Genomic DNA, 12,817 nt, shown 5'->3' on the forward strand with positions numbered 1-12,817 from the left:
AAGAACTGTTCTTGTGACAAGATGAAGGCCACAGAAAGTCGGTTACACTCAGGAGCTGCGCCCGCTGACTTCCCAAAGGTGGGCTTCAGGATGCTGTAAAGAAGTAGCGGTCATCATTAGACAGATTCAACACACGTTGTCCAAAACGTTGGCAGGAGTGGAAACGAGTGACCTGCCAGAGTTCAGTCCCTTCCACAAAACTGCAGGCCTGTAAAGATCCACGCAAGGAGAAGCATAAGCTTTTGTGGACTTTGGAGGCGCGCGGGTCCGCGTTCGAATCCCGACTGTGCCGCTCGGCCCAGGACGGCACCTCCCGCGACCCCGGCTCCAGAGCCTGCCCTAGGTGGGTCACAACCCATTGTCAAGGGCAGACCTGGGGCGAGAACCGGACAAGATCGCCGACTCCGGAGCGGTGCTCTTTCCAAGCAGCCTGGGTGATGCTCGGGGCAGCGGGTCCCCTCCGCAGTCGTCCCCCAGGCCTGGAGCGCCTTTGTGCCCCACTCACCGGAGAGCATCCGCAGCAGTGGCCGCGGGGGGGGGGGCGGCCGGGCGGGGGGCGGGGAGGGGGGGGGAGCGCCCCCCAGTGTGGCGCTGGCCGGCGGGGAGGGGGGCGGCCAGGTGGTGATTGGCTGGGCTGCGCCAGGCAGCTCCGGGCCCAGAACAAAAGAGAGCGGGCGGCGGGCGTCCTCCGGAGTAGGCGCTCCCGCCCGCCCCGCGCGGGCTTCGGTGCTGGGGGAGGACGCGCCCACCGCCCGCCCGCCCGCCCGCCGAGCAGCCGGGCTGGCGCGCTCGGTTTCTGGGCGAAAGCCGGCCGTGTACCTAGGAATTAACCGGCCGGCGCGGGAGGGGAGGGGAGCGGGAAGCGGGGCGGGGGGGATGCTGAGCGCGCGCGAGAACAATAATAAGATCGTGTTTGCGGTCGCTGCCCGAGGAGGAATTCGGAGGAGGCGCGAGGCCCGGCGCTCGCGCCGCGCCCGGGAGCCCGGGAGGGAGGCCGGCGGCGGCGGCGGCGGCGGCGGTGGCGGCATGAGGCAGGCGACGCGGCGCCTGTGAGCAGCGCGCGGCGGCGGCGGGGACCTCGGCGCGGGCGAGAGCCGAGCGGCCGGGGGCTCCCCTCCCCCGCTGCCGGGCCGTGATTTGCCGGGCCTGCTGCGCCCCCCGCCCACCCCTCGCCTCAGCCGCCGCCTCGCCGCTTCCCCTCGTCGGAGCGGCCGCTCGTCCGCCCGCCCGCTCGAGGCCCGCGGGGAGCGCGGCGCAGACCGTCGGCCCGCGGGGGGGCGGCCTCCCGGCATCTTCGCGGCGACCAAGGACGACCGGGGGAGGAAGCGGCCGGGATGGCGCGTCCGCGGCCCCGCGAGTACAAGGCGGGCGACCTGGTCTTCGCCAAGATGAAGGGCTACCCGCACTGGCCGGCCCGGGTGAGTACGGCGGCCGCGGGCGGGCCCGCCCGCCCACCATTTTCCCCTTCATGATGGCGCGCCCGCCCCCCCGTCCCCATCCGCCTCGGCCCGGAGCCCGGCGCCCGGCGCCCGGAGGGAGCCCGGCGCCCCGAGCCGGCCGCGGCCGGGGCCGGAGGCGCGGGCGGCGCTGCGCACGGAGGACGTGCCCGGGCCGGAGGCGAGGGTTCCGGGCCGCGCCCGCTCCCCGCGAGGGCGGCCATCCTTCCGCCCACTTTCGAAGGCGGCTCCGGCCCGGGCAGGCCCGCCGCCGGGGCTTGGGAACCCGCGCCGCCGGGCGGCGGGCCTGGGCGGCAGGCATCGCTGCGGGCAGGGTCGCGGGTGGGAAGCCGGGTCCCGGGCGAACGTCGGGGCACGTAGGGGAGCGTAATGCAAATGGCTGGCGGCGGGCCGGCGGGGGCCGCGCGGCCGGGGATCCTGGAAAGGGGCCGTGGCCGTCCCGAGGCCAGCGGGAGCCTCTTGGCAGCCGTTCATCCATCCCTCGGCGCATCCTTCGCCATCCAGACTTGTTGAGTCTTCCCTGCGCGCGATTCCGGGTTCCCCGCGGGCCCCATCATTGTCCTGGGGTACGTGCATCCCCGCTGCCCGTCGTTCTGCCGAGCCCACCCGGAGGAGCTGGGGGGGAGGGGGGCTCGCCGCTTGGCCCCGGCGGCTGGGTCCAGGAAGCTCCTCGTGCCTTTTCACCTCCATATTTGTTTTAGGTCGGATCCCAGACCTTCTCCTTGGCCTTCCACTACAGTCCACAATAGCTCTCTCTTTCCTATCTAGCAAGGCTGTCGCCGGGCTCTTTTCTCTAGAAAGCATCTGCGTGTAATGCACAGCATTCGATTTTTTTTTTTTTTTTTTTTTTTTCCCTTAAGCAGGCCTTTTGGGGAAGAGATCAACACTACCGTGTGTGCTTTGTGTTTTAAAAATAAATCGCTTTTACTTCTAATTCTGATCATACTTGGCAGTTAGTTGTTTGAAATAAATACAGTGAAAAGGAGGGTCAAGGCATCTTGGAGGCTTGTTGGTATCTTTGGGGAACAGAGGTAGATGTGGGGAAATACTGGCATAAATAAGAGTGTGAGCTCTAAAATGTTGTATTACAGTAAAGTGCAGATAGCTAGACCAAGAAAGAAAAAAAAAAAAAAAAAAACCCACCCATTCACAAAAGGAAGTGACATCACGGGTGGCCAGGCTGAAATTAGTGAAGTTGAAGTAATGGATGGTTATAATCACTTTTTTTTGTATTTAGTTTGACATGATTGTGAAATGGAGAGAACACTGTGCCAGGAATTGGGGGCCTTGGTATTTGGTCTTTGTGGGCTAATCATTTCAACTGAATATCCATTTCTGCAACTCTAAAATGATCATCTGTAGGATTCCTTCCAATACTGACAACCTCAGATCTCAAATGAGGTTCAGGTTCCATTAGGCTGTGAAAATCACTCTTCTCCACATGTGAACTGTAGGTTGGCCTCAACCTCACTGTAGGATAACTGGTTACTTTTCATACTGAAGTGCCATCCTGCTTAAAGGGGCAAGATTTGTGACTTCAGGCATCCTTTAGGGAATCTCTGAGTAAATTTATCAAGAAATAAACAGCTATAGGGTTCATTGGTATACACATGGTCAAAAGTGAATTAAAGATTATCATCACCAGTTGGTCGGTTGCTTGTAATCCAGTGGCTTCCTTTAATCTTACCATTGATAAATATCTTCTGAGAGTCAAAAAGAAAATACTTAAAGTTTCCTTAACAAGTTGCTTTCATAGGTTGGCCACCTGTAGTAATTTTGAAACAAAAACGTGCTGCAGAAGTGGTCGTAGTTGTATATCTAATCCACATAAAATTCCTAGAATTTGTAATTCCAAAACAAGGCGAAATGAAAAATGAAATGAGGAAACAAAGTCAGTTGGGTTGTTAGGTATAGTAAATACAGGAAAGAAAAATCTAAGTCTCTTCACATTTAACATAAACTTAAGGGAAGGACCTAAGTCTTTCTTTTTTTAATTAAAAAAGTATTATTTTATAGTGAGTGGCCTGTTACCATTTCCAAGGGAAAGTAAGGGTTAGAAAAAGATATTTGAGTCCCTACTCTGTTTGTTACTGTGCTGTATGCTTCACATATGTTCTCATTTTATTTCTTCTCCAGTTCTGTGAGGCATTATCCCCACTTACACCCAGTCATAGCTTGTAGATGATGTTATAAAGTACTCACTGGAAAAAAACTCTACTTATTTGAATTCTGTCGCTTGCTATGAAGACCAGTCATGTGGGGATTAGAGTCTCTATGGCCCCAAGCGATCAGACGACCAGACGTAGGAGGCAAAATGTGGGGGAGACTGATTTCGGTTCAGACTGTAGGGAGTTTTCTATCGGAGGTGGTCCATGCTTGGATGGAGAACCAGCTTCTGTGCTGCAGTGAAGACGATTGGTTCTAGGCAGCCCCTTGTGAGGAATGTGGGCCAAGAGGACTCAGGCATCTAGGAAAATGGTCAGGTTAGATTCAGTTTTGGGCTGGGTTTCATACTCTCTGACCTTAGGCATGTTCTGTAATCTTTCTAAGTTTTAGTTTGCGAAATAGACATAATTCAGCCCTCACGGATTTAACGTATGTAAAAGCATCAAGCAGTGGCGGTTGAATGTTCCTGCCTTTTTTTCCTTTTTGAATTTCTAGCTTGAATTTCTAGCCTGTATCACTATACTGTTTTTAATTTTCAACTTAGGAGTAGATTGATTGTTTTTTCCAACATTTTATCATGAGTAATTTCAAACACACAGAAAAGGTAAAAGAATCGTACACCCTTCTATCCGTCACCCAAATTCTATAAGTAGCATTTACTGTACTTGCTTTATCATGTTATTCATATATCCATCCCTCTATCCATATAGCAGTCCATCTTATTTTAATGCATTTTAAAGTCAGTTGCCAACATCGGTATAATTTACTCCTAGACACTTCAGCATGCATTATCGTTAACTAGAGGTCAATATTTTTTTTAGATCCTTTTTTTTTTTTTGCCTTTTGAGGTAAAATTTACATAAACTGAAACATACTTAAGTGTACCAGTGAGTTTGACAAATACGTACACTGGTATAGTCCAAACTTCTTGCAAGATACAGCATAGTATCAGTACCGATGAAAGTTCCCTCATTTCCTCTTCCCAGTTAATTCCTGTCTTCCTCCCAGTTCAGATGTGTTAACATTCAGTAGCCAGCTAGCTGTTTCTAATGGAGTATACTTGATTAAATATGACTTAAAAATTACAAGTTCATTTGTAACCAAGGATTAACTAGCTTAATATTAAAAATACACTAAAACGAGTCTCTGAACCCTTTTGATTGTGTACCCTATTGGTAAAAAAAATTTGTGTAAACTTACTTTAAATTATAGGGGCGCCTGGGTGGCTCAGTCGGTTGAGCATCCAACTTCACCTCAGGTCATGATCTCACAGTTGACAAGTTCGCGTCCCGCGTCAGACCGCTCCGGAGCCTGGAGCCTGCTTCTGATTCTGTGACTCCCTCTCTTCCTCTCCCCCGCTCATGCTCTGTCTCTGTCTCAAAAATAAAGATGAATAAATAAACATTTTAAAAAAATTATGTATACATGTACGTTGTACTATTCTGTACATTACGAAACAAATACAAGAGAATCTGAAGGGAGTGACAAATGATATAAATAATTTATGTTTTAAAATTCTTATTAGCGGGGTGCCTGGGTGGCCCAGTCGGTTAAGCGTCCAACTTCGGCTCAGGTCATGATCTCGCGGTTGGTGAGTTCGGGCCCCGCATCAGTTTCTGTGCTGACAGCTCAGAGCCTGGAGCCGGTTTCAGATTGTGTGTCTCTCTCTGTCTCTGACCCTCCCCGTTCATGCTCTGTCTCTCTCTGTCTCAAAAATAAATAAACGTTAAAAATTTTTAAATTCTTATTAGCAAAATATTAAGAGTAATAGATTGTTTATATTTTTAAAAATATTAATGTTATTTTTTGCCTGTTTCATGGGAGATGTGACTAGCTAGTCATAGTTTTTATCATCTGGAGAGATTTTCTATAACAGAACTGTCAGCTTGGCCATTTCCTTGTTTGCTTATGCTTACGTTATTAGTACTCTCTTATAGGACTCCTTTTAGCCACTTGTTCATTTGGCAAGAGTTCAGTTAGAAGTGACTATTCCATAATTTTGCTCAACCAGGCACTCTCAAATGGCAGTAAACCACAGTAGGCCCAAAGTGAATAAATACAACCATCTGAAAAAGGACACCAGTGTCAACTTATGTATTAAATATTAGTAAAACTTACTTTTTAGGGAAAAGAATAAGAAACTAAAATAGAAGTTGCACTATTTTCTTCTCACACTTCCCCAGCCCCCATCATCTTGTACATTCCCTGAGATATGAGCACTCTGCCTATGTTACCCCTGCTCTAAAAAAATAGAAATACAAAACAAAACAAAAAGGTCTCAAAACTCTTGTGTTTCAACGAAGGAACTTTTTTAAATTTAAAAACTTTATAGGAGTACTCTCTGGCATTGCTAATCAGAGAGTAAATTGATATGATCACTTTAGAAAGCTGGCCTGGTCGTCTGTAGTTAAACACACGCCCAGCTTGTAATTTAGCAGTCTGGTCTAGGCATATATCCAGGAAAAATGAGTGTTTGTGTCCACCAAAAGATTTGTACAAGAATGCTCATACATGGCAGCTTTATCCATAATAGCAGGAGATTGAAAACAACCCAGGTGTCCATCAACAGGAGAACGGATCAGCAGAATTGTAGTATATTCGTGCAGTGGAGTACTACTCAGCAGTAAAAAGGAACAAACTACTGATGCCCACAAAAACATGGACGTATTTCAAGATTTTGAGGTTGAGTGAAGAAAGCCAACACCAGAGCACACATTCTGTATGCTATGACGATCAAAACGGGCACAATTGATCAGTGGTGATTAGTTCATGGTGGGTGGAGGAGGAAGCCCTGAAGGTGTTCTGTATCTTGATCTGGCTGGTGGGTACCCAGAAGTGTACATGTGTAAAAATATATCAAGCTGTCCATTTAAGATTTGTGCACCAGACTGTATATGTTATACCTCCGTTTAAAAATGGCATACTTTGGGGGCGCCTGGGTGGCGCAGTCGGTTAGGCGTCCGACTTCAGCCAGGTCACGATCTCGCGGTCTGTGAGTTCGAGCCCCGCATCAGGCTCTGGGCTGATGGCTCAGAGCCTGGAGCCTGTTTCCGATTCTGTGTCTCCCTCTCTCTCTGCCCCTCCCCCGTTCATGCTCTGTCTCTCTCTGTCCCAAAAATGAATAAACGTTGAAAAAAAAAAATTTTTTTTTTTTTTAAAATGGCATACTTTGTATAAAGTGGGGAGAAAGAATCTAATACTCCAAACTTCTTCACGGATTGAATTTCACCATTCTTGGCTTTCAGTGAGAAGTTTTTTCCCTTTAAGACTTCAGTGCTACCGATTTGCATCTTCCTGTTCCCTTTTGACTATTTTAGAAACTTCATTTGCTACTTCACAGCTTTTTCTTTACATTTCTTTTTAGTTCTGGTTTCTGCCTCTGTCTTTTGTTTATATATTAGAGTCTTTCTGTTCCTTTCATATTAAATCATTGCTCCTCTTATTTCTCATCTAGCTCTCAACCTCTCACTTGATAAAACTTAAGAATACAGCATTTGACCTACCATTCTATGAGATCTTGAAGAGCTAAATGCTTAGTGAGCTTTTATTGAGCACCTACTGTGTGTAAGACACTGTGCCTAGGTATAGTTTTTCATTTTTCTACCAACAGATTAAATTTGCAGCAACTTAAAAATATTATAATTAAATAATTAGTGTTTCTATGCCTTGTATTAATACAAAGGCTGAGAATCCTTAGTTTCTGATCCGTTGCACTTTCAGTTTTTAATCTTTGACAATAAACTGTGAGCCTTTATTTTTGGAGACCAGGCTACATCGCTTCAGGGAATCACTTGAGACTTAAACTTTTTTTAATCTCAACATAAAGTAAGATGTTTACACTTTCCATTTCTTTGGCGTGAGTCCAGACGAGTCCATCATTGTTTCATTCCTCAGGTAGAGTGACACAGATTCAGTCAGCCTTTTCCCCAGGGACTGTATTCGTGTTGCAAGGACCTGGCAAATTGTCTCCTTTTCTTCTGCTTAACTCTGGGAGCAAATAGGCAGCTTAAACTCTCAATACGAACGTGTACCTTTTCCATTGCTCCCATTTCACCCAGGTGAATCTGTATTTCTGGCACATCCCCTTTGGAATGCCCTAATGACTACTGTTTTCCCCATGATTTGTAAAATGTTAATTCTCTGAAGTCAGGTTTCTACTATATGAGATTGTATTTGATTCTTTTGGAAAGGATTGATGGTTTAAAATTATATATGACTATTGAAAATGTCTATTAGCATAAGAAGAACATTGTAGGCTTGTAAATAGGGTAAACATAATAGGGGAAGAGCCCAAATGCTCCTTTTTTTTTTTTTCAACGTTTATTTATTTTTGGGACAGAGAGAGACAGAGCATGAACGGGGGAGGGGCAGAGAGAGAGGGAGACACAGAATCGGAAACAGGCTCCAGGCTCTGAGCCATCAGCCCAGAGCCTGACGTGGGGCTCGAACTCACGGACCGCGAGATCGTGACTTGGCCGAAGTCGGACGCTTAACCGACTGCGCCACCCAGGCGCCCCCCAAATGCTCCTTTTTATTGGAAAAAGTTATCTTCGATTGCAGAAGATTGCCCAGATACTCAGTCAGAAGCTAGTCTACTTGATAGCTATTAGTCAGTCCATTGCAAAATGGCTTTTTATCCTTTAGAGCCATGCTACTGGAAGTATGGTCTGTGGCCAGGATAGGTGACAGTGACAAGATAGGTGCAGAAATTGAGAGTAAAAGTTTAGAAACTTTTTTTTTTAAGTTTATTTAGTTTTGAGAGAGAGAGAGTGCAAGCGGGGAAGGGGCAGAGAGAGGGAGAGACAGAATCCCAAGCAGGCTCTGTGCTGTCAGCGCAAGCCCATTGTAGGACTTGAACTCACAAACCATGAGATCAGACCTGAGCTGAGATCCAGAGTTGGACTCTTAACTGACTAAGCCACCCAGGCACCCCTAGGAACTTTGTAAAGCAATCTGATAGAGTAACCTTACGCTAGTGAATCTAATTTTATTTTTTTAAGTTTATTTATTTATTTTGAGAGAGAGCGCGCGCATGTGAGTGGGGGAGAGGGAGAGAGAATCCCAAGCAGGCGCTACACTGTCAGCTCAGAGCCCGACACATAGGACTTAAACCTACCAGCTGTGAGATCATGACCACCCCTTGTGAATCTTATTTTTAAAATGAGGCTTGTATTTTATATGCCTTTAATTTTATTTTTCTAATAATTACTCTTTCATGTATTTTATAAAAATGCCCATCTGTAACAAATTAGAAATTAAAAACAAACAAAAAAATGCTGTTTTTTTCACCACAAATGGAGTACTGACTGTAGAGGACCCTTAAAGGTCAGTAGAGTTCCTTGCATCTAAAACTATCTGCTCATACTGTGAACTGATTTTTAAAGATTTTATATTTAAGTAATCTCTACCCAATGAGGCACTTGAACTCACAACCCCAGGATCAGGAGTCACATACTCCTGACTGAGCCAGCCAGGCACCCCTGCTTATACTGTAAATTATTTAGCCTATCTTTAACTATTTAAAAGAGAGAATGGATTAACCTTTATGTTATAAATACCTCATGTCTGTAAAAAAATTTTATTACATAAGTAATAATGTTTATTGGAGAAAGATTAATATCCCTCTACCTAGGAACAAGCATCATGAATATGCACCTACATGTGTAAGTACATAATTTTTATAATACATTCAGTTTTGCAGCCTTTTATCCCCACTTAAACACTATATCTTAGATGTCTTTCAGTGGCAGTGAATGTATTTCTATAACATTATCTGTAATAGCCATCTGGTAATTTATGGTACAGACCTATTTGTTATAAATTATAACCATATTTACCATATAACCATATATAACTTCCTATTATACTGATATTTAGGTTATTTCTAGTTTTTTATACTGTAAAATAATACTCTGAGACACATGCTTTTAGCTAAACCGTTAGTTACTTCTTCAGGATTGGTATCTGGGAATCACATTTCTTAGTCAAAGGGCACGTGCATGTTTTAAAACTTTGGATTTATATTGTCACATTGCCCTCCAGAAAAGTTTTAACCATCTTAACCAGTAGCAGAATAAGAAAGTACCTGTTTTCTCACATATTCATTAAAAGGAGATGATTTAAAATTTAAAAAATGTTTGTCAACCTAATAAATACAGATATTTAATAGAATTGATTTCCTCGTTGACAATTTAGGCAGAATATATATGTCACATATGACATATATCAAATCATGTATCTTATATGTCTTGATTACAAATTAGGATGAATATGTGATAACACTACTCTAAGGTAGATAGTCCCATAAGAAAACCAAGACTTAAGAAATTCACCTAAGGTTATACACTGAGTGAAGTGTGTTAATCCTAGACCATTAAGAATGCCACAGGAACATAAGAAATGTGATAACAGGGGCTCCTGGGTGGCTCATTCAGTTAGGCGTCTGGCTGTTGGTTTTGGCTTAGGTCATGATCCCAGCATCCTGTGATCCAGCCCCACATCGGGGTCTGTGCTGACAGCACAGAACCTGCTTGGGATTCTCTGTGTCCCTTCTCTCTCTGCCCCTCCCACACACACGTTCTCTCTGAAAATAAATAAAAATAAACTTTAAAAAAATGTGGAAACAGATGAGGTGAAGGAACTGAAGAAGCATTTGGCACTGTGTAAGAAGACTGTATGTGTATTATATATATTACATATGTGTATATGTATACGTGTGTGTGTGTGTGTGTGTGTGTATATATATATGTATGTGTATGTATTATAAGCTACTGGGAGGCCAGCACTCTCAAGTCAGAAAACATTTATTTTTCTCCGGTCTGTGTCTTTGAAAGCCCTTTGACACAAGGCAGTATAAAAGTAAATAAGATATCCGTTATGCATATAAAGAAAGCAGAGCCCATTAAAATCCATTCTGAATGAATAGCATAGTGTTGACTTTAGTTTTAGGTTCTAAAACCTTTATGTGTGATGGAACACATAGACTTTGAAGAGCAGGTATAACGAGAGTTACTGGTTCAGTAGAGCCTAGAAGCTAAATCATAAGGACTACTACTAGCCTGTGTAGCTTTTTGCCAGTTTACTACATTCTTAATCCCTATAACAGCATTTTCCTGTGTTATTTCACTGCCGTTCATATATGTAATTGCTTCTCAGCTATGGTAGTATGTGAAATTTTCTATTATATCTTTTTACCACTAGGAATTTGCTGCAGTTAGGTAAATAGCTGTATGGTCACAGAGCTACATAGAGGTAAAAAGAATGAAGTAATCTAAAATTGGTGAGCTCAAGCCTTTAGAAGGATCCTCCAGATATCTGAACAAGATTTCCTACGATATTGGGAAGAACAATGAAGCCAAGAGTTAAAAGACAACATAGTTCATTCCACCACTGTCTTGATTTGTCAGGTTTGGGCATCTTTTAGTACAACCTCGTTGTAAAATGGGGAGGATGATAATTCTTACTCTCTTTCCCTTTTTTCCTTGGAATCAAATATTGAAATGTGCATGAAATAGTGTTTGCTGGTTAAGGATCATAGATGATATATCTGTTCTGTCTAACTTGTAACCAAAGAAATTCAGTGAAATATTTGTGTTTATCAAATTCTTACTTTCCCTTCTTTTTCCCGAGTAATCATGTGTTAAAATGTACATGAAAGAAGTGTTTGCTAGTGTAGTATCCAACAATCACCTACCAGGAACACCAAACTCCTTACTGTACAATGCTAGAAACCTAGTAAAGTCTCAGCAAATGCTTTTGTGGGTGGGTGGGTGTCTTTCAGTAGTTTCCTCGTGGCTTCATAATTTTGAGTTAGCTCTAGGCTCTAGTCATTGTAGGGACTTGTCATTGTTACCCCTTATTCAGATTCCTGAGTATGATGGCCATTTCTAGAGGCTCCAAATAGTTTCAGTATTTGGGGGCAAACTAAGTTGGACTATGTGGCATACAAAAAAAGGCCTCTGAATAAACTACTCAGTCCACTAGATCACTGAAATGTGAGCTCTGAGTGGATTCTCTAAGTCTGATTATAGTCTGTAAGGCCACCCAGAAGTTGAGGTTATCTGGTTTTCAAAGTATAGGAGAGTCCATGGTAACAACAAAGTTACCTCCATGGGGACTGGAAAATTCTTGATAGCATAGCATTAACTTTTAGGTTTTTATTGCAAAATGTATTTAAGATGAGAGCTGTTAGAAGTGCTGGGTATGTTAGGTTCCGAGGTGGTAAGCAATGTAAAAAGTGTCACAGAAGATTCGAAAATTTTTATGTAGGAAAAAATGTCAAAAAATAAATTCATCGCTTTAGATCTCTTCTTCCTTTTTCTTTATCACTGAAATAGAACTTTTATGCTAAGGGCATCTTTAACTTAGGAGGAAATGCTTATTCACAGGGAGCAGTATGACAGATTCTTGGTTCATTTTTTTTTTTAGAATTAGCATATGTTGAGTGAATTGAAAATTAATTCCCTCTAGACCTCTGTTTGACTTTCAAAATGAGACCAGCTATTTTCAAACAAGGCATATAACTGTTCTTATTTCCTTCCTCGAACTGTGATGTGAGGATTAAGTCAATAATTTCGAAAATATTTAGATCTTAGCAGTGAGTCATCGTTGTTGCTTGATTCTGATGCAGTCTAGTCTGATGGCTTTCAGCCCCCCGCCCCTTTTTTTTTTTTTTACTATAGCCCATAAATACTAATTTCATACACACACATATATATACGTACACACACACACCAGAAAAAAGTTTTCACCAAATCATATTATATGTGATGCATTCTGATATTTTTATATTTTTATTTTGTGTAAAATCAGGTTGTAACTCACTAAATCACTTTCACTACCTATAGTTTGAAAAAAGCACTGATCTGGTCTGTTAGGCCAAAGGGAAATTGATCTGTGTGAGTTTTGCTTGTGTGTATGGATTTTGGAGACGAGTTAGCAGTCCTGAGCTTTTTATTCTGCTGTAGCCACAGTCTTACATGAAAATCACATGGACATAAGAAAAGAAAGTGACATTATTTTAGGTCATTTAACCATCCAGGCCAGTTTTTCCCTTGATCTCAAAAGGCTTGGTATATAAATATAGTGTTTCTACTCTCATCATCCTTCTAATCTTTAAACTGCGCATGGATCTACAACTCTGTTGAAGCTAATTATAGCTTCATATATATGCCTTCTTAAGGATATTAAGCTCC

The 12,817-nt window shown here is 43.8% G+C and overlaps 1 protein-coding gene across 1 annotated transcript in view; it reads left to right on the top strand.

Moving 5' to 3' along the window:
* The first annotated feature begins 694 nt into the window (after positions 1-694).
* The window catches only part of HDGFL3 (HDGF like 3), a 74,862-nt gene continuing 62,739 nt past the window's right edge, over positions 695-12,817 (top strand). The window contains exon 1 of the mRNA XM_045448601.1: positions 695-1,418. Within this exon, the coding sequence (XP_045304557.1) occupies positions 1,335-1,418 (84 nt within the window). The 5' untranslated portion in view covers positions 695-1,334. The remainder of the gene's footprint in view (positions 1,419-12,817) is intronic.

This window comes from Leopardus geoffroyi, chromosome B3 (assembly GCF_018350155.1).
Source record: "Leopardus geoffroyi isolate Oge1 chromosome B3, O.geoffroyi_Oge1_pat1.0, whole genome shotgun sequence".
Lineage (NCBI taxonomy): Eukaryota > Metazoa > Chordata > Mammalia > Carnivora > Felidae > Leopardus > Leopardus geoffroyi.